This window comes from Leptodactylus fuscus, chromosome 1 (genome assembly GCF_031893055.1).
Source record: "Leptodactylus fuscus isolate aLepFus1 chromosome 1, aLepFus1.hap2, whole genome shotgun sequence".
NCBI lineage: Eukaryota > Metazoa > Chordata > Amphibia > Anura > Leptodactylidae > Leptodactylus > Leptodactylus fuscus.
The window spans coordinates 277,391,152-277,411,649 of record NC_134265.1 but is presented as its reverse complement, the minus strand read 5'-3'; the positions used below and the strand labels follow the sequence as shown (position 1 = coordinate 277,411,649).

At 42.4% G+C, this 20,498-nt stretch overlaps 1 protein-coding gene across 1 annotated transcript in view; it reads left to right on the top strand.

Moving 5' to 3' along the window:
• Positions 1–20,498, top strand: part of RNF150 (ring finger protein 150) — a 118,298-nt gene that overhangs the window by 75,115 nt on the left and 22,685 nt on the right. Inside the window, exons 3-4 of the mRNA XM_075257619.1 lie at positions 10,366–10,437; positions 13,976–14,058. Coding sequence (XP_075113720.1) covers positions 10,366–10,437; positions 13,976–14,058 — 155 coding nt within the window. The remainder of the gene's footprint in view (positions 1–10,365; positions 10,438–13,975; positions 14,059–20,498) is intronic.

Here is a 20,498-nt window from a genome sequence, read left to right as displayed (position 1 = left end):
CCTCTGTCTGCCCGCGGCCCCTTGTGGCTCCATTATTTGATTAAGTCTGTTTTCTCACACTGGCCTTTGACCCATATGACAGGAATCCAGACACTTGCAGGCTACCCAGTAATTCTGAGATCTCAAGAGAAGCCTGTCAGTGCAAACAGCTTTTTTGTCTAACTGCTTATTTGTAGTTTCAAGCACAAGTGCTAGAATTTTATATTTTACAGGGATCAGTTTCTAGCAGAGCCACCCAAGAAGGCAAACTATATGTGACTGTGATGGTTTAACACATTTTATGCAGTTTGCCAGTCCCGTTTAGGCTAAGTTCACTACATTCTGTTACAAAATTGGAGATGGAAAAGTGCATGCAGGAATTTTTCAGCCAGCAAAAGGATGGACACCAGAACAATCAGTAGGATCTTTTGGGCTCTCTTGGTGTCTTTATTTTAAAAATTTGGCTTTTCTGTTATCTTAGACATTCTGCTGCTGTAACAGAATGGAACAATGGATGTCAGGTGCCAATGTGCAGATAGGACTGCTTGTACAATATAACAGGTTGTCTTTTGGGGTTAGTTTTTAGACAGAGGCTTTTGGAGCAGAGGCCCCGAAATAAGTTCAAAATCTCTTCAGATTCTGCCTTCCATTATATTCAATGGGAGAGAGACTGAGGTGAGGGGGGAGGCTGTACAGATGGTGGTGTGGTGACAGTAGTGTTATCGGAGGTTGTAGGCCTTCCTGAATAGGTGAGTCTTCAGGGCCTTCTTGAAGCCTGTGATTGTGTCTTGGTAAGGAGTTCCAGAGTATGGGGGATGCACGGGAGAAATCTTGGAGACTGTTGTGTGTAGAGTGGATAAGAGCAGAGGTTACCTGTGGGCAGGTAACACGGGACATTTATGGAGTCCTGTGATACAGTTGTTAAACTTTTTGGCTAGGGCTCTATATCGGTTTTGGCTGTGGAAGCAACAAAATCAGACTGTTTCTGTTAAACTCTGTATTTTTGTTAAAGAATTCTCCTGATAATTATAGAGGAAGGAATAGATAGATAGATAGATAGATAGATAGATAGATAGATAGAGAATGGGAAAGGAATGAGAAAGTCTCATAACAGAGAAAAGAAAGAACACAAAAATAGAACAGTTCAAACAAAGTATTTTTTTCTTCAAGTCCACAGGTTAAACTTACATACTCCAGTCTTTGCACATATGTGGTCAGATGCCCAGCTGAACCTGGCATAGTTACATTTGTAATATTAAACATTGAAGAACAGACTATGAAAATGGTGAAGAATCTAGTGTGCCCGTTTTACCGTGAGCTTTGCCCTAAGAACTTCTACAGGTGTCTGATCCTTTAAAAAAAAAAAGGAATTGTTAATGTTATGAATTAAATACAGTACAGACAGATAGTTAGGATAGTTAGTCCCATGTACACCGAGGTAGAACAGCGCTGAGCACTCAATACCCTCCTAACCAAAGTGGAACTAGGCCCCAGAGGTCTTCACCAGAGCTCTTGATGGTGGAGATGGACTTGGATGACTCTGAGGCCCAGAACCGCAACTGCCCAGAGAGTGCCAAATACACAGCGCACCACAAGTAACAGCAGGACCCAGAAACCTGAAAACCACTCACCTCAGCGGGTGTGGAAGCAGATGGAATTGGCAGCAGAGATGAATGCAGTTGCAGGAATACTCCAAACAATGGCAGAAGAACTGTAGAAGTGTCGTATTAGCCAGGTCGGCACCAGAAGGTCACGCAGTATAAAAAGGATAAGGGGAAGCGTGGTCACACAAGCCGGGTCATACACTGGAGGTCACGTAGTACAGAAGGACGAGACGAAAGGGTAGTCAGACAAGCTGAGTCAATCACTGGAGGTCAAGCAGTACAGTAATGCAGGCCAAGGAGAGGTGTTCTAGAGGGCAAGCAGGGTCACAACAGGAGGCAGATATGGAGGTACAAAAATGGCAGGCAGGAATTGTTGTCAGGAGAGTTAAACGATAGTTCAGACTTTAAGACACCAGAAGAACACAGCGAGGAGCTGAATAGCCAGCTGCAAGACAAAGCCTAACTTAAATAGACTCCAACCCGCCACATGTGGTCCAGTGCAGTGGAGGAAGCTGTCAACCCCCACAGACTACGGCAGAGTTTCCGGTCCTCCCCCCAATGAATCTGGAAGTAGCGGGCCGGGGACCACAAGAGGAGAGGGCTGGCAACCTCTGTGCATGGCCGTGGAGGTTCTGGCCCGGCTCCTACCAGGTAAACAATGGGGCACATATATTATGGCCCTAAATTAGTTTAGCAGTGTAAAAAACGTTGCTGACAGGCAGTTTGTGACTTTTTAAACTTAGTACTAACACGCTCAGCTTGGCTATTCCTTAGTACTACTAACACGCTCAGCTGGGCTATTAGACTAAGGAATAGCCGAGCTGAGCGTGTTAGTAGTACTAAGGAATAGCAAGCTGAGTGTGTAGGAGATGTAGGAGAGCTGGCAGATATGCAGCATACTAACACGCTCAGCTTGGCTATTCCTTAGTACTACTAACACGCTCAGCTCGGCTATTACACTAAGGAATAGCCGAGCGTGTTAGTAGTACTAAGGAATAGATAGCTGAGTGTGTAGGAGAGCTGGCAGATATGCAGCAGACTAACATGCTCAGCTTGGCTATTCCTTAGTACTACTAACACGCTCAGATCGGCTATTACACTAAGGAATAGCCGAGCTGAGCGTGTTAGTAGTACTAAGGAATAGCCAAGCTGAGCTAGTCGTGTTAGTACAGGAGGAGTAGCTGCAGGGATGGTTGGGTGTAGTGCAGAGCTCTTTCATCTGTCCGGAGTAGCCAGGCTAACCGCACAGCCAGCTCTGCTATATCTCACTATAGAAATGCATTGACCAACGTTGATTGGTCAGTCTACGGCATTCGGCCAATCAACGCTGGTCCTGCCTGAGGAGGCGGAGTCTAAAATCGGACCAGAATGGAAACTGCTGTGGAACGATTTTAGACTCCACCTCCTCAGGCAGAACCAGCGTTGATTGGCCGAATCCCGTAGACTGGCCAATCAACACTGGTCAATGCATTCCTATGCGAAAAAGTAAATTCTGGCATATCGCAGGGCTGACAGGGGATACCGACATAATAAAGGTACTTGATGCCCCCAGACATGCTTCCTCTGCTGTCCCAGTTGCTTTCCAGGGTGTTGGCATCATTTCCTGGGGTGTGATAGTGGACTTGGTGACCCTTCTGAGTCGAATGGTAGGATCCCCTGTAGCGAAGCATTTTCTCCCATAGACTATAATGGGGTTCGATATTCGATCGAATAGTCAAATATTGAGCGGCTATTTGAAACAAGGGGGAATATTGTAAGGTTCTTAAGGCTGTTGCTTATATAGTCATGTGCTTCAGGGCACACAGTGAAGCCAAGCCACAATACCTTCTCCCACATCTGTTACCTTTCTGTGACATATAGAAAGGATTTCCAGACTACCCTGTAAAGCTTTGGAAAAAAAACACTAAACAAAGGGCATTGAAGGTGTTGTCGACACGAGCAAGATTATAGTTGTAATACTTCTAGTGCAGATTGGGGCATGAATGCAGTACATTGACTGGCTGCTATTGGCAAGCCTCTACTTTTCATTACCTCTCACTTTTTTTCCCTCTTGGACTGGAAAACACACAAGGGCTTTCTTGTAAATTATAAATGAGCCCCTGTCCGACTGAAATCACACAGCATTGTGGAACAGCACGTGCAGCTCTGTGGATAGGTTACAAACTGTGCGTTAGAGTGTTTCCAGATAGAAATCCCCTAGTGAATTACAAGCTTAAGCAGTGTCATCCTATGGGTGTCATATTGTATTTCATGATACACCACAGTATACTGTATTTGTAGTTCTCTGTACTTACTGTAGCATAGTAGATAAGGTTGGCTTGCGATCCAAGTCTATCAGGTCCACCTATAAACTTACCATGTTGATCCAGAGGAGGTAAAAAAATCACAGGGGGGGGGGGAGCATCCAAACTCCAAATATCATTTCAATATCAATATTTATTGTGATGTTATATGCTCCCCTCCAGGGCACTGACCCCCTCTCTTCTTTTCTGATGCACAGTGTTTCCTTCATGATCAGGAGGTCAAACTGTAGCTTTGCATTGTGTTTCCTGCTCATACATCCGACCAACAAATAGGAGATCAGTGCTCCTGATGGGACCACATAACTTCACAATAAAAAGCTGTCAATAATTTATTCAATGACAGTACACTATACACATGCTCATTTTCAAACAGAAGGGCCAAAAATGTTTACTGGCGTGTTTCCTTAATCTCTTGCTAGCCTTTTGCCAATTTTTTGCGGCTGGCCATACCCTTTACATATCAGTATTTATTTACTTTTTTGCAAATATTTAGTGTACATGATGTCTAAAGGATTCTTAGTCGAAAATATAGCCCTATGTCTGCTCAAATGTGCAAGTGACGTGAGATGTGAAGCACAATTTGTAAGAATACACGTCTCAACATGTACGTCTGTGGTATTTCTTTGGCAAGATGCTCTCCGTAGTCGTAAGGAAGACTTGTCATACACACATTATATTGGTCTATCAGGCCTGGATACATAAGTACATTTACTATACTGTAGAAAGTTTGTGTTCTGGAACAACTATAAGGATATTAAAAGTGATTGCTTCATAGTAACAATTTTTCTAGAATTTTCCAAAACTATATTTGTCCTCGTCTCCCTTACCACTTGCCATGCTCATGTTGCCTCCTGCTGCTTGTCTCCTTGCCCAATTTCCCAAAGCTTTCAGCTTTAGCGTTCACTCCCACAGATAGCTGTTCAGGCTTCTCTTTCTGCTCTAATGGGAATTGGTTTTTCTCACACATTTGGCTTCAGAATTAGATTTCATTATACTCCGCAAAATGATTTCGATTTCTTTCCTTTGTTGCAGGTTATATACCTGCTTCTACAGCTCTGTCTAGTGACTTAGAGTAATGTTAGCACGGCTCTGTTTATTTCTGCTGATGGTGTTAATGGAAAATTTGCTTTGCTTCCAAAACTTGGTGCCATGAAGGATTAGGGTTAATGTACAGGGTACGTTCCTGTGCATGCAATCTATATGACTGTGTTAGTATACAGCCCTTGTGTACTGCCATCTATCTGCACATAGATATTCTTCCCTAAGAAGCAATACTTCTATACGTAAGGTCGGAAGCAGTACTGTCCATATCAATGCCAAATCTGCAGTGTGAGATAGAGAAAAGCAGATTGAGGTGTTTTCTCTTGCTTACACCTATTGATGTGATAAAAAATGACTGTTCGGATTTCCTCCTCATATAGGATGCTACCCATCAAGGCTCAGGCACTCATGTGGAATAAAGAGCTCAGACTGCATTAGTACATTGCCTCTTTAGCTGCACATATAATCTGCTGCTTAACAAAACCCATTCAATTATATGAATATATTCCAGAGCAATACATAACGCATTATAATTCTGATGGTTGCCCCTTGCTCGTGAAGAGGTCCATGTACTGTGAAGTGTAATAGTGAGACACAATTAAAAATAATTTCCTTAATTAGGAGAAAGGGATTTTAAAGTCAAGCTGAACCTCGGAGACGGTGTAAACATTGTATCAGGGAAGTCGGTGATCAGCACTTTCTTATTATTCATTTATTAACTGGATTTGGTATTCTCTCTAGGAGCAGAAGCACTTTAGGTATTAAAGAAGGTGGAATTCATTATAGCGCCTATGGAGAGCCTCCTGATGGTTGTTGGCACATTGCCACCAGGGCTTACATGAAATGATGCTCTGTTGCTGCCCTTCCCCGTGTGGTGTACTGACATACAGCTTATAAATGATCATACGAAAGAGTAACAAAATATGATTGCTATACTATATAAAATGTTGTATTTCCCAAATAGTAGTAGAGAAATAACCCTTCCGAATAGGTGCAAAATTGGCAGTTCTGTATATGCTACCATCATTCAAATATATATATATATATATATATATATATATATATATATATATATCTGCTGTAATGAAAGGGGCGAGTATGCAGTCAGTGCCTATTGAAGTAATATGAGCAGAGCTGCAGCCCCATCCACATGCTCAGCCCCACACATCAGATATGAAAATCCATTTGGATCCATAGCTTATGTGAGGTATTCTTTTCAACCAGGGACACCTGATGTCCCCTACTCTATCCCTACAGAGGTTAAGGGTGCATTCACACGGAGTAATGCGGTGCTGATTCTGGCACAATAACTTGCGTAAAAATCAGCACTGAAAAAAAGACTCCCATTCACTTCAATGGGTTCAATTTTACACGCGTAAAATGGAACCCTTTGAAGTCAGTGTGAGTTTTTTTTGAGCGCTGATTTTTACGCAAGTTATTGTGCCAGAATCAGCGCCACATTACTCCGTGTGACTGCCCCTCTAAGCTCTTATATATCTTTCCCTATACATTGTTGAGCAAAAGGGTAACAATGTTTTGTACTTTCGACTTTCAGAATGCATATCTCACTATCCGTTACAGCGTGGAACATAAGGCTACCATCATTTTATTGTCAATCATCTTAGCTATCCCATACATAAATATGACTTTCAGTGTATGTGTTGAGCAGTCAACAAGTGACTTGCATACAAATATACAGAAAGGGAAGAGTCACCAACAACAGTAGCCCCTATTAGCATCCATCACCTAGCTAACATGTTATACATATATATACACATACATGCGCAGTCCATTCATTTGAATGAAACTGAGCTGCAGCCACACCGTGTGACCAATGGTCATGTCACCACCTAAGAGGAAGCTGAGCTCAATATGATGGTCCTGGATAAGCCCTTTAGGCTGAGGATCCATGTTTCGGAAATGCTACAATTTGGCAGCGGCAGACACACTGCGCCAAAAACTGTGACCTTTTACAGTACCTGCAAAGTGGATGGGATCTGGCTAATCTCATTCACGCATTGCAGGAATATATTTCCAACAGAAATTCAGCAATTTCAAAAAACGTGTTTTTATAAATTGCAGCATGTCATACCGATGGAAACGCTGGCTGGGGTCTTTTCTGCAGCGCTTTTTGGCTCCCATTCATTTCAAAGGGCTTTGCAAGTGGAATCCACCTGAAGATTGGTTATGATTAGAGATGAGCGAGTTCCTGGCGGGATTTAAACTCCAGGACTACAGCGCTGCAAGGCTACAGTGCTAACCACTGAGCCACCGTGTTGCCCATAATTTGCATAATATTAATAATACTAATAAAACGCTGATTTTCATTAAACTGGAGCTACAACAAAGAATAGGAAAGGCATCTTTGGAAAGTGTAGAAGCTGCCCTACAATATACTATCATTAGTTTGATACTGATTTAACTGGTGACACATTCCCTTTAAGGGTTAAAGGAATCATACATCCCTTGGGTTCTCATTACTTTCAACCGAGTTTCAGCAAAAAAACCCCCCAAAAAACCAAGGCATTCTGAGACTTGTAGTTCTGCATTTGCAAAGCCTCTATCCTTCCTTTTATTTACTCTTGTATGTGTGTTTCATACGTGAATAAGAGCAGCCATTGGGCTTTCTGCGCAGTCTTATTCTTAGGGGTTTGCATGCTGAGGACTATTAATAAGACTGTTTTGATTACTTCCCGCCACCGCTGGAAAGATCCAGCATCTGAACACAATGTTCCCAGTCTTGTCTTTTAGCACCTTGACGTGTTGGCTGTTTTAGAAATATGTCTACAGATGAGGAAGAGACCTGCTGTTTGCCATTATTCTAAGGCCAGTGCACATAATGCAGCGGCTATTCTGGTTGTTTCTCATTATGTGGAACACTCTGTGGTCTTCCCTAATTGTGAACTTCATTGTATCCAGAGGTACAGAACACCTCACGTTTCCTGTCCTAAAGAGATAAAGGACTGGCGCACGAGACTGGGGAGCGCCTAGTGTTTCTGCCGTTAGCCACTTAAGATGGTTGGCACTTTTGTTCTCTTTGTACCTGTAGCATTGTTATAATGTCTTTTTATCTGTGATATTGTCTCTGTTTATAGTAAAGACCTGTTACTCCAAAAGCAAAGCCGATCTGTACTCCCAAACTGTCAGGACTCGTTCACACGGAGTAAACGCAACACGCAATGCTAACGCGAACGCAAACATGCACTGTCAAAATCGCGGTGCAAACGTCCCGTAAACGCGGCACATTGCGTGCCGCGTTTACTCCGTGTGAACGAGCCCTTATAGTGATAGGACCCATAACCTTAGTGGCTATGTGATCTATGTAAAATGTCCTGTATGTCATCTGTATTCTCTTGTTATCAAAGATGGTTTTCCATTAGAGAAAATAGCAAAGCTTTGTTTTGGTGAGATGGAATATTTTTTTATGGTAACTGTGTCCATATATTCTTTTTTCATAAGAGTTCTAGCATTTTTTCAGTTTTTTTTTATTTACTATGTTGTTCCCTATAACCAAGACAGAGGTATTTTTCATACAGTATAACGTATGTCTCGTAGTGACTGGCACCTGTCAAAGCAAATTTCCATCTTGCGGCATAGCCACTTAGCTGACACACCATTACTCAGCATACCCTTCATCTCCAGACTGTCATCTTAAATCATTAGGTTTGTCCATTTCAATCCACTTATTCAGTGACCGTCTTAGCAGAAATAACATGCAAATCGTGGTTTGCCCTGGGAATCCACTGTGGGAAATTGTCTAAGCTAAAAGTTTCAGTTCCCTCTGATTCTCCTTAATAAACTATTGAAATGGTTTAATACAATGGCCCACGTACTACTATTACTGCTGGAAATGTATAGAATATCATGTCCTACATGCCTTTTCCCATCCCCTGGTTAAACTTTATGAATATATATCTTTTACATCCTTAAGGCCGGGTTCACACGGAGTATTTTGGTTCGTAATGTGGAACGTAGACGCCACGGGAGGTTTTGCGGGCCGTATACGCTCCCATTGTTTTCAATGGGAGCCGGTATCGTATACGCGGCGCTATTTTGCGGCCGTGATTTTGCGGCCCGCAAAACCTCCCGCGGCGTCTACATTCCACATTACGAACCAAAATACTCCATGTGAACCCGGCCTTACTATGTAACTACTACTTACTAATAGTTAGACCGAATTCATACTGCTTTGTTGTATTCAGACATAATATCCCTGAAAAATGTATACGTTGGTCTGTGTAAGACCTTATTCACTTGCCCGTGCTTGTTTTTCAGCTGAAAAATGGATGAATCAATTGTGTTTTATGGTCATTGTACATCCAATCTGTGTCTGTTTGTTCATTTTGATGGCCAAGCGTCTCGGCTCCATTTTTAACGGACAGTTAAAAAAATGAATTTCATTGGTCTTGGTTTTCTGACCCAGCTCACTGATCCAATCTTAATGGACATAACTCAGACATCAGCCTGTTTTAAAGATCCTTTGGTTTAAATTGTGTTCCTTAGGCTAAGTCCCCACGTGGTGGGCTGCAGGGAAAAAACGTGCCAGAAATGCATCAGGATTTTCCCCGCATAGGTTTACACTCCTGACTTTCTGCTTCCACTACACTTATAGGGAAACCAGTAGTGTTTCGGAAGGTATAAATGAACATGCTACGATTTCCAAAAACCCAATGTTTTTGGAAATCACAGCATTTCTGCTGCGTGTATTTTTCTGCAATGTGTGGATGGGATTAGCAAGAATCCCATCCACTTTGCAAGTACTGTAAAACGTTGCCGTTTTGGGTGTGCTGTTTTCGTAACGTGGGGCCTCAGCCTAAAGAGGTTATCCAGGACCATCATATGGAACTCCTTTTCTCAGACAGTGATTGTAAAATATGTGGGGGTTTCTGTGGCATTTCCACCAAACTGCTGCGTTTACACCACATAGGGCCCCAGCCTAAAAAGAGAGTGTGTTGGTTTTATTAACTAATTAGTTTTTGACAAAGACAGAGTAAAAAAAATAAGTGTTAAAACAATAGACATGTGAATAGGCCCATAAACATTCATGTCTGTCTTTTATTTGTGAATAATGACTTAGACATTGTAAACTAAGACAGTCTGAAAATGTTCCAGATTTATCGCAGTGGTTGATGCCGGATGATAAATATGGTGTATCTTTAGAATGTCTACGTGTACATTTCCTCTTGGCTTACTTTCGGCACAATTTATCACATGTAGCCCTTTTCTGAGAAGCCAAGACTACATGTATAGCCAGTCAGAAGTATTTTAGCTCAAGCTAGATGTGCCGAAGATGCATCTAAGATGCCCAAGTCTTGTTGTAACTCCAATAGTAAATCTGCCCCAATAAGCTTTTGTGTAACCAGAAAAGCTAGTAAAACCATGTATATGTAAGAAATCCAGTGTAACAATTTCATGTCTGGTCTTTTTTATGCATTCAGAGGCGGCTTGGGGATGCTGCAAAAAAAGCCATCAGCAAACTTCAAGTCAGAACCATCAAAAAAGGAGATAAGGTAATAATCTAATTATTTCTATTTACTAACAGCATTTCACTGACTGTTGTGCACTTAAAGGGGTTGTCCCATCACAAGGATCCTATCTATACTGCTTGTTAATGTGGATGTAAGACTTTTCCTAAATACACTGCTTCAGCAAAACTGCTTTCTTTGTCCACTATCTTACTTTATTCATTTTTTTGGGACACATCCCTTGACTTATCTTGTCATAAGTCAAGTGATGTATCTGCTGCTCTCAGGAGGGAGGAGGGGCTAAGTGTACGGGAGCGAGCCTGGAGGGGGGGCGGGAGTAGTTTACCCTTTTGGGGGGAAGGGGCCGCCAATACAGACCCGGCATCCGCTGTAATAGAGAGGCCAGCAATACAGATGCCAGCAATATCGCTATGCTTCTGCCCTGCATGAAGCCAGCAGCGGCAGGAGCGGAATAACAGCATCGCTTCTGCCGCTGCTGGCTTCTTGCAGGGCAGAAGCATAGCGATGTTGCTGGCGTCTGTGCCGGCGTCTACACTCCCCGGCATCCGCCTCTCTATTACAGCGGATGCCGGGTCACATATTCACATACGCATAAGACAAGCAGCGAGATGCCGCTGGCCCTGCGTGCGCGCTCATACACCAGTCTAGCCTTCACAATGCGAATACAGACCGGCACCCGCTGTAATAGAGAGAGGCGGATGTCGGGTCTGTATTCGCATTGTGAAGGCTAGACTGGTTTATGAGCGCACACGCAGGGCCAGCAGCATCTCGCCGCTTGGCTTTGCATATGTGACCCCGCCCACCAATGACGCAACAAAGCCGGAAGACAGAAGAATTTGCAACAACGAAGACTGGTGAGTATGCGACGTGGGACAACCCCTTTAAAGGGAACCTGTAAGGGCGATTTGGGAGCCTAACCACCCAAATGTCCTTATGGACTAGGGGCTTAGTGTCCCAAATTACCATTATAACGCAATCCACAGCCGCATTAAAAATAGAAAGCTTTATAATAACCTCTTGTCTTTCCTCCCTGTGACAGTGCAGTTCTTAAAGGGATCCTATCATACAACCCTTTTTTTTGCTGAGTAACACGTCGGAATAGGCTTAAGAAAGGCTATTCTTCTCCTACCTTTCGTTGTCTTCTCCACGCCGCCGTTCTGTAGGAATCCTGGTTCTTGTCGGTATGCAAATGATTTCTCTCGCAGAACTGGGGGGCGGACCCCAGCGCTCAAACAGCATTGGGGGCGTCCCCAATGCTGTGAGAGAACTCTCTCCAGCGCCGCCTCCATCTTCGTCAGCAGCGTCCTCTTCATCCTCTTTTTCTGGCGGTGGCTTGTAACTTCTAGGCCTCAGGTCTTGGGCAGAGTAGACTGCGCATGCCCACAGGCCACGAGAAAATGGCCGCTTACAATACTGTGCAAGCGGCGGCAAGGAGAAGGCAATGAAAGGTAGGAGACGAATAGCCTTTCTTAAGGCTATTCTGACGTGTTACTCACAAAAAAAGGGGTTGTATGATAGGATCCCTTTAAGTTAGGCCAAAGGAGTACACGCCAGTAAAACCGAGGTGTACATATCTAGCTTCACTGAAGAACAGCGCGGGCGCTAGGCTCCAATGCAACTCATCTCTAGGTGAATATAAAGCCTTTTTATCATTAATATAGCCATGGATTGTGTTATGACAAGGCAATTCGGGACACTAAGCCTCTACTCCATAAGGACCTTTGGGGGGTTTAGTGTATCCTAACTTGCCATGACAGTTTCCCTTTAAGTGTATGCTTGAAGGATTTCTTCCCAGTTGACAGAATCAGATGTCTTGTCTTGTCTTTGCATTTCCTGGCCATTGATGTATTGATTTCCCAACCAACATGACAAACCGGTGTTATTACTAAATGTTAATTTCTCTGAAACAAGCAATTCCAGGTAATAAACCGCTGGTTGATATTGTTTCTATTGAACATAATTAACCCCTTAACCATTAGGCCATTTAGGCAATATTTTAACCTTTTCATTGACATGTCTGTTGCAGGATGAGTATGTTTCAATCACTCCATTTTAAGTACATCTAGGAAAGCTTGTTCCTGATTATTGGCCTAATTCATAGCCCAAATAGGGTTTTTAGGTTTTACTATGAACCTCCTCTCTCTTTGGCAATTGTGCTTTTCAGAGTGGGGCTTAGGCTGGGGCCCCACTGGCCGGAAATGCCGCAATTTGGACGTGGCGTTTTATACAGTATTTGCAAAATAGATGGGATTCATGCGAATTCCATGCCCACTTTCCGGAAAAAATCACAGTGTGGACATGCTTGCGGTTGCGGTTTTGAAAATCGCAGCATGTCAATAATATCTACGGAAACGCCGGTGGCTTTCCTATAGATATAATTGTAACAGAAAGTCCGCGGAAGAAAACTCAGTGAACTTTCTGTTGAAAGCGCTGCAGGAAGAACCGCAATGCGTTCATGCTGCGGTTCTTCCCGCAGCACTTTAGCACTGTGTTTCCACCTTAGCCTAAGGCTCCACGTTACGGAAAACCTGCTTTTTTTGTTGTTGCAGATTTTGCTGTGCCTCTTTGAGCCAAAGGCAGGAGTAGATTAAGTAGAAGGGATGTGTATAAAAGCTTTCTTTATATTTTCCATTCCTTCTGTAGCCACTGCAAGGCTGAGGCCCCACATTGCGGAAACGTAGCTTTTTATGTTGCAAATTTTGTTGCATTTTTTTGAGCCAAAGACATGAGTGGCTAAAAATGAAAATTGGAAAAATATAGGAAGCTCTAGGATCAATGCACACAGAGTTTTTTGGCGAGGATTTTGGAGAGGAAAAAATCTGCTTCAGGAATTAGCAAATGTTTTTTTCTTCCAGCACAGTGCATGGACCTTGAAAAAACTGCTAGCGGTTTTTCCGCCTCCCATTGACTCCTGCTGGTTTTTTCAGTTTTATTGACTAAACCTAAAGCAGATGTAAAATCACCGGGATGTTTTGGTGATATGGCATGTCACTGAATGAGCAATTCAGTCCTTTACTAACTATATAGTCACTATTGCCACTTTCACGGGAATTGTCACCTCAATGACTAGTCTGTCTTATTTTTTTTATATCAATGAGTATTCATGTACTGGCTTGTTAAATAATCTGGCAACCACAGACGAGGGTTGGTGATCTGGTATGTGAGCCTGCCCTAGGAGCACAGAGAAGCTGACTATGGATCAATCACTCAGTTTTCTGACATAGAGGGACGATATTGTCAGAAAGCCCCTTTCTTGCGCCAAACATGTGACATTCTGGCACATTTTGTTTTCCTATAGTAAGACAAAAGTAGATATTGTAAACTGCTCACAATCTGACGTGGAGCATGCAAAATCTCCATTATAATTATTTGTTGGTAAATTGATCACTAGAGTGTGCATATAGTTTAGTTTTCAGAAGGAATATGAGTAATAATATAGTAGCTTAGTATTTCTGCACCATTTTAGTGCTCTTTTGACTGTTCTTTCACCTCTCCATATGGATCAGCCAGAATAAACAGGCCATTTAACAAACACTTCTAATTGTTGCTGTCTTTGTTACAGGAGACGGAGCCAGATTTTGATAACTGCGCTGTATGTATTGAAGGATATAAACCTAATGATGTTGTCCGAATCTTGCCGTGCCGGTGAGTTGATACATTGCTGGCACAGCTTATATCAGCATGTGCGCTGGAAAACATGCCAAGCTCTGACATATTTTATGAGTTGAAGCAGTGCAGACTTTGTAAACAATAAAATGAGGTTGCAGTTTTCTTTTATAACTGTAGGCTGACTATTGGATGCCATTTATCATGCAAGAGGAAAGTAAATCAGAAGAAAACAAGCATTAACTGTGTTGTGGCAAAATATTTTTAAATTTTAGTCTGACCATTGTGATTTTATTTTATTACTTTCTATGCAGTCTTAATGTAGATTTTCTATACTTAATAAGGTACTGCATTTTTGGATGTGAGTTTGAGGCTTTTTTGGCCTCAAAATTTGCTCCAAAAAACAGACCAAGCCGCCCATTTTTTTCAATGGTAGTGACTGACGATTCATTTTAAAGGGGTTCTCTCATCTCAGCCTTTCAGCCAGGCTGTACGCAGTGTCTGCTTCTCACTTCCTATATTCTGCTTCTCCCTCCCCCTCCCTCCTGCTGAACGGGACAAACAACACTTCTGCAAGTCAGAAAATCTGCAGATTCTTGTACAGAAGTGATTCAGTGTTATCTGTGTGTTTAGTTAGAGAGATAACAGACTCCACTTTATCAGCAAAGTGTATTTAGCTGAACGGAGTGTCCTGCTGGCACTGAGTGAGTGATGTCACTTGTCCTATCTCACACGTCCGTGGTTGTTACAAAACTGGAGTAAACAATGGAAGGAATAAGGTCACATAACAGGCAAACAAAGCAGCATTTCTAAAGCAATATATTTAGAAAAAGGCTTCAATTTACATAAGCTACCAGTATAGATAGGATCCTTTTGATGGGACAACCCCTTTACGCACACTAAAAAAAAAAGAAGTGCAAACACATGTGAAGAGTTTGATCGGCATGAAGAACTGATGGAAACTATGGCAGAAAGCACTTCAGGTTTCCTGCTGTGGTTTCCACAGGCAATATACTATTTTGCATCTGATACTAAAACCATGCCACTGTAGGGTACTGGCAGCATATGCTCTGGGAAAATATCCCAACCAATTTGCCCATGTTGGGATCCTGCAGTCCCAGCCATGTCGGTAGGCATAGTCAGCTACTCTTACGGTACCTAACTTGGACGTATAAGTTTTCCATTGTTCTTCCTGACAAATTGGTAAAGATGCAATTACTTTATTACTTGGTTACTATATACTGGTCTATTCTCCAAAGTGTCAGTATGAAAAGGAGTATCCCCACATAGACATTTACAGCTCCATCCATAGAATATACCATAAATACCCAATAGATGCGGGACAACATCTCTCCTATCACTATGGCCACAAAACATAGGTCAGGGTAAGATGTGTGCCCCAGAAGTGGATATATCCTGTTGATATAGCCACAAATATCCAGCTGTTACACAGCTATCTTACCAGAATTATTTAATTCCATACTGCTGTACATTTGAAGGTTTACATGTAATACACAAATGAGTACAATATTAATAATAACCAACTGGTACAGCGTGATATAGGGCTCTGTCTGCAAGGGTTTACCATCCATTCACATGCATGCTCAGTTCAGGTTGGGCAGTACATGTATACTATTGTAGGTGATAGTATTCCACCCCACTGTTTGTTGGTTCACTAACTTCTCTATTTTTTAATTTAATAAATATAATTTTTCTTTTAATAGTAGTTTTGTGCATTCTATTTGATTTTTCAGGCTTCCATCAGATATCTGACTGACAAAAATACAAATCAGTGTTAGGTTGGGTTCACTTTACATTTGTGATATATGGTATTGTGTACATCAGAAAAGCTCACAGTATGCATGCTAGATGTAGACTAGCCAGATGGGGGGTCAAAAGAGTGTCCTATTGGTTTCTCTCTGGCTCTATACTATAAAAAAAAAAAAAAAAAAAAAAAAGGTACAGTTTTATAGAATAGACCACGCTGTTCCTTGCATATATTCAGTAAAAAAAAATAAAGTATACATTAAATATCTACTTTTTTTTCTTTTATACAAGGGGACACTGTGAGTCACTGTGTGGCATCTATCAGAGGGATCTGTTAAATGCATAAATGGTGAAGGAGCCCATAAATAAATTGTGAAACCAACCATATAGAAAGATGTGATGCTAATGCAGTGGGCTGCGATCGGATCCATATACAGGGTAGGGCGCATAAATATGTACGCGCATATACAGGGTAATATGTGGGCGCATATATATGTGGACGCATATATATGTGGGCGCAAAAATGTGCGCGCATATACAGGGTAGGGCGCATAAATATGTGCGGGCATAAATATGTGCGCGCATATACAGGGTAGGGCGCATAAATATATGCGCGCATAAATATGTGCGCGCATATACAGGGTAGGGCGCATAAATATGTGCGTGCATAAATATGTGCGTGATTATGGATCCATATTTTGCATACAGTGACATAGGCTTATGTGGAACTAGCCTTACCCTTGGTTCAAAAATGCGATGGTATTCCGTTCCGGGGAGTCCGCATGGACACCCCCGAATGTACTACCGAATGCATTTGCAAGTGGTGTGTAGTGAAAGCACATGGACCCCATAGATTATAATGGGGTACATGGGCTTGCTGTGAGATCTCCGCACGAGCCGTGCAGACAGAAAAGTAGATCATGAAGTACTTTCCTGTCCACCTGTTCCCTGTAGGGATCTCGCGGCAAGCAGACAATCCCCATTATAGTCTATGGGGATACATGTGCATGAGCCATGCGGACAGAAAAGTAGATTGTCAAGTACTTTTCTGTCCGCATGTTCCCTATGGAGATCTTGCGGCCAGCACACGGACCCCGTTATAGTCTATGGGGATCCGTGTGCTTTAACAGCACACCGGTTGCAAATGCGTTCGGTAGTCCGTTCGAAGGATCCCCATGTAGACTCCCCAAATGGATTACCAAACATAGATGTGAACGAGGCTTTATTGTTTGTGTAAGATATGTAAAGAAGAGTCCAAAGGCTTCATATTACTGCATGGGTTTCCCTTTTGCTTCATGGTAGTAGACCTTTACAAAGAAAATAATTGCAATATTTGCATATTAATTACATATCCTATCCTACTAATATTATAAATGTGAAGGTTTGTGTGTTTGGATGTTTGTTCCTCAATCACTCAAAAACGGCTGAACGGATTTGCATGAAATTTGCACATACTTAGATAGGAACCCCGATTAAAACGTAGGCTACTTTTTATCCCGGTAAATTACGTCACTACATGACCACAGTGAAGCGAATAAGGTTCACACAACACTAAAGGATAGGATCATGCTAGGCAGTACATGTACATACAGCTGGGTATCCTATTCATATGCAGCAATGTAGCAGAGCAGAGATGCGGGAGCAGGCTGCAACATCCGTTCAGCCGATTCCACCACAGAAGCTGCTCAGACATTGACATAAGAATACCCCTATAATCCAAATGGCCAGATGTAGCAGAGCTTAGGCTGCGCTGTAGCACAGCTGAGTATGCTCTCCATATGCAGAGATGTACATACAACTAAGTATGCTGCGCATATGCTGCCATGTAGTGGAGCCGAGACGCAGGAGCAGGCAGATCATCCACAACAGCAATTGGCTAAATATACGTGGCTCAGCACCAATACCAACCCCCAGATGAAGTCGCGGGCAGATGCTAGTTATTTTATATATTATGTTTCCATTAGAATAATATCTATAGCAGGCATGTCAAACTCAGGGTACCCCGAGGGCCACATGAGTAACAAGAGGTTGTTGCGAGGGCCGCACACAGCAGCTAATGTCACACACGTATTTTAACAGCAGTCATGAAAACAAGATATGAAGTAGTAATATGTAACAGCAACATATATTTGCAGTGCGCAACAGCAACTAATATATTTAACAAAAATGCAGCAATTAAAAACTAAACATTTATTTGCTGTCATTTTTTTCAATCTTTTTTAGTATTTTGTCCTGAGGCTTGACACCTCTTTGTGCTAACAATTGTTGGTATATCAGGCTGAAATGACAACGCAGTGCCTACTTTGATCAAAGATGATAAGTGGTGATCAGTCAGCCTTGTTCTCTGAGAAGATTTTGTTAGTTTCATAAAAGAAAATTATCTGTTTACATATACACCCTTCATCTGCCCCCAGTTTCATGTCCCCCCTCCATCTCTGCCCCCAGTTTCATGTCCCCTCCATCTCTGCCCCCCCAATTCATATCCCCCCATCTCTGCCCCCATATTCATGTCCCCCCCATCTCTGCCCCCATATTCATGTCCCCCTCATCTCTGCCCCATATTCATGTCCCCCCCATCTCTGCCCCCATATTCATGTCCCCTCCATCTCTGCCCCCAGATTCATGTCCCCTCCATCTCTGCCCCCAGATTCATGTCCCTCCATCTCTGCCCCAGATTCATGTCCCCTCCATCTCTGCCCCATATTCATGTCCCCTCCATCTCTGCCCCCAGATTCATGTCCCCCTCAATCTCTGCCCCCAGTGTCATGCCGTCCCCTCCATCTCTGCCCCCAGATTCATGTCCTCTCCATCTCTGCCCCAGATTCATGTCCCTCCATCTCTGCCCCCAGAGTCATGTCCCTCCATCTCTGCCCCCAGATTCATGTCCTCTCCATCTCTGCCCCAGATTCATGTCCTCTCCATCTCTGCCCCCAGTGTCATGCCGTCCCCTCCATCTCTGCCCCCAGTGTCATGCTGTCCCCTCCTTCATCTGCCCCCAGTTCCACCTCTATGTGTACACACATTAAACTTACCTTCTCCGACAACTCCGAGTCCTCTCTCTCTCGCGCGCACTAACAGTTGTAGACGCAATGTGACGTCATCACGTCACATCACGTCTACACAGCAGCGTACAGCAGCGAGTAGCAGCGTGAGTTTTGCACCTCTGTGGCCCGCACAAAAGTCTCAAACTTTGTCTCTAACAAAAGTCTCTAAACTTTGTGTGGGCCGCAGATATGCCTGTAAAGGGCCACATGCGGCCCTTTACATGCCTGATCTATAGAGAAAACAGTATCCAATATCTTATAAGATATGTAGCATGATCAGAACATTATTACGTAAAATGACTGCCCTTCCTATGTTGCCTATGCTACTACTTCTACAGATAGGCCTTGCAGTACAATGTTAGTAAATAGTAACTCCAATGTAAGCGTATGGGGAAAGTGCTAGAGTTTACAATGTCTCCACACCCAGACTGTAAATGTGTCTGTTGCTGGTTACACTGAGCTCCCTTTAGATAAGTCTGGTTTTCATTTCCAGGCTGTGCAGGGCTGGCTGAGAAGGGAAGTAGCTGAATGAATTATGTGTTTGTCCGTATCCATTCCTCGCTAAAAATACTGCCAACATATCAGGGCTTCATTTTGTAACACAGCACATGAAGGAGGCTTACAAGTGATTTAGATTCAGTACAAACTGCAATAAAAATATGGTTTGCATAAAAAGTAAAATGTACAAGAGAAATGTATAGTTGAGGCCATTTTATTAATGTTTTGCAAACAGAAAAATGCATCTAGTTAACTTGAATATAATAGTAAATATGTAGCTCCCAATAGATTTTGGGCACTGTCCCCCCATCCCGGGTGGCGTGTCTTGATTTCAACTATATCTGCACCGCTGTCCACCCCTGCCCATGTTGGAGCATCAAGGGGACCATTTTACTACATGTGAGGGCACTGAAGGCACCATTATACTACATGTCTCGACACTGAGGGGCTATTATATTGAGTGCGGGCCATTATACTACATGTGGGGGCACTGATGGGCCATTATATTACATATAAGGGCACTAAGGGGACCATTTTACTACATATGGGGGCCATTATACTACATGTGAGAACACTAAGGGGACCATTTTATTACATAATGGCTCAATGAGGGGGCCATTGCAATAATTTTGATGGATGCTACAAAAAACCCTTATTTTGTTAACATTTATTAGTGATTGATATTTTGTGGTTACTTGCTTTCTCACTATTTCTCACTAGGGAATACTTCCCTAAATAAGGTTAAGAGACACAGTTTTAAAATGACCCCAAAGGGCTGTGCAAAAGGCAGTCAAGACGAACGTATGTACAAAGAAATCAATATAGGCGGCCGTGACCTTACAGCTGCTAGATTCTATTACTGTTTGTGGGTTTGTGTTTTTTTTTTTTTTTTTTTTTTTTTTTTATCTGTGATGGGCTTTCAGTCTTTATCAGTGGCGCCATAACTTATCTTATGAACTCTTTCGGGGGAGTTGAAAGAAATAAACTAATTCTAGCATTTTTATTTTGATTAAAAATTTTGTTCTGTTTGCCATATGCTTACAAATATATATATATATATACACACACACAATTATGATCATACACAATTTATATTGTTTTACTAATTTTGTGCAACTAAACACACTTTATTTGAAAAAAAAAAAAAAAAGATTATGTATGTAGCTTCTA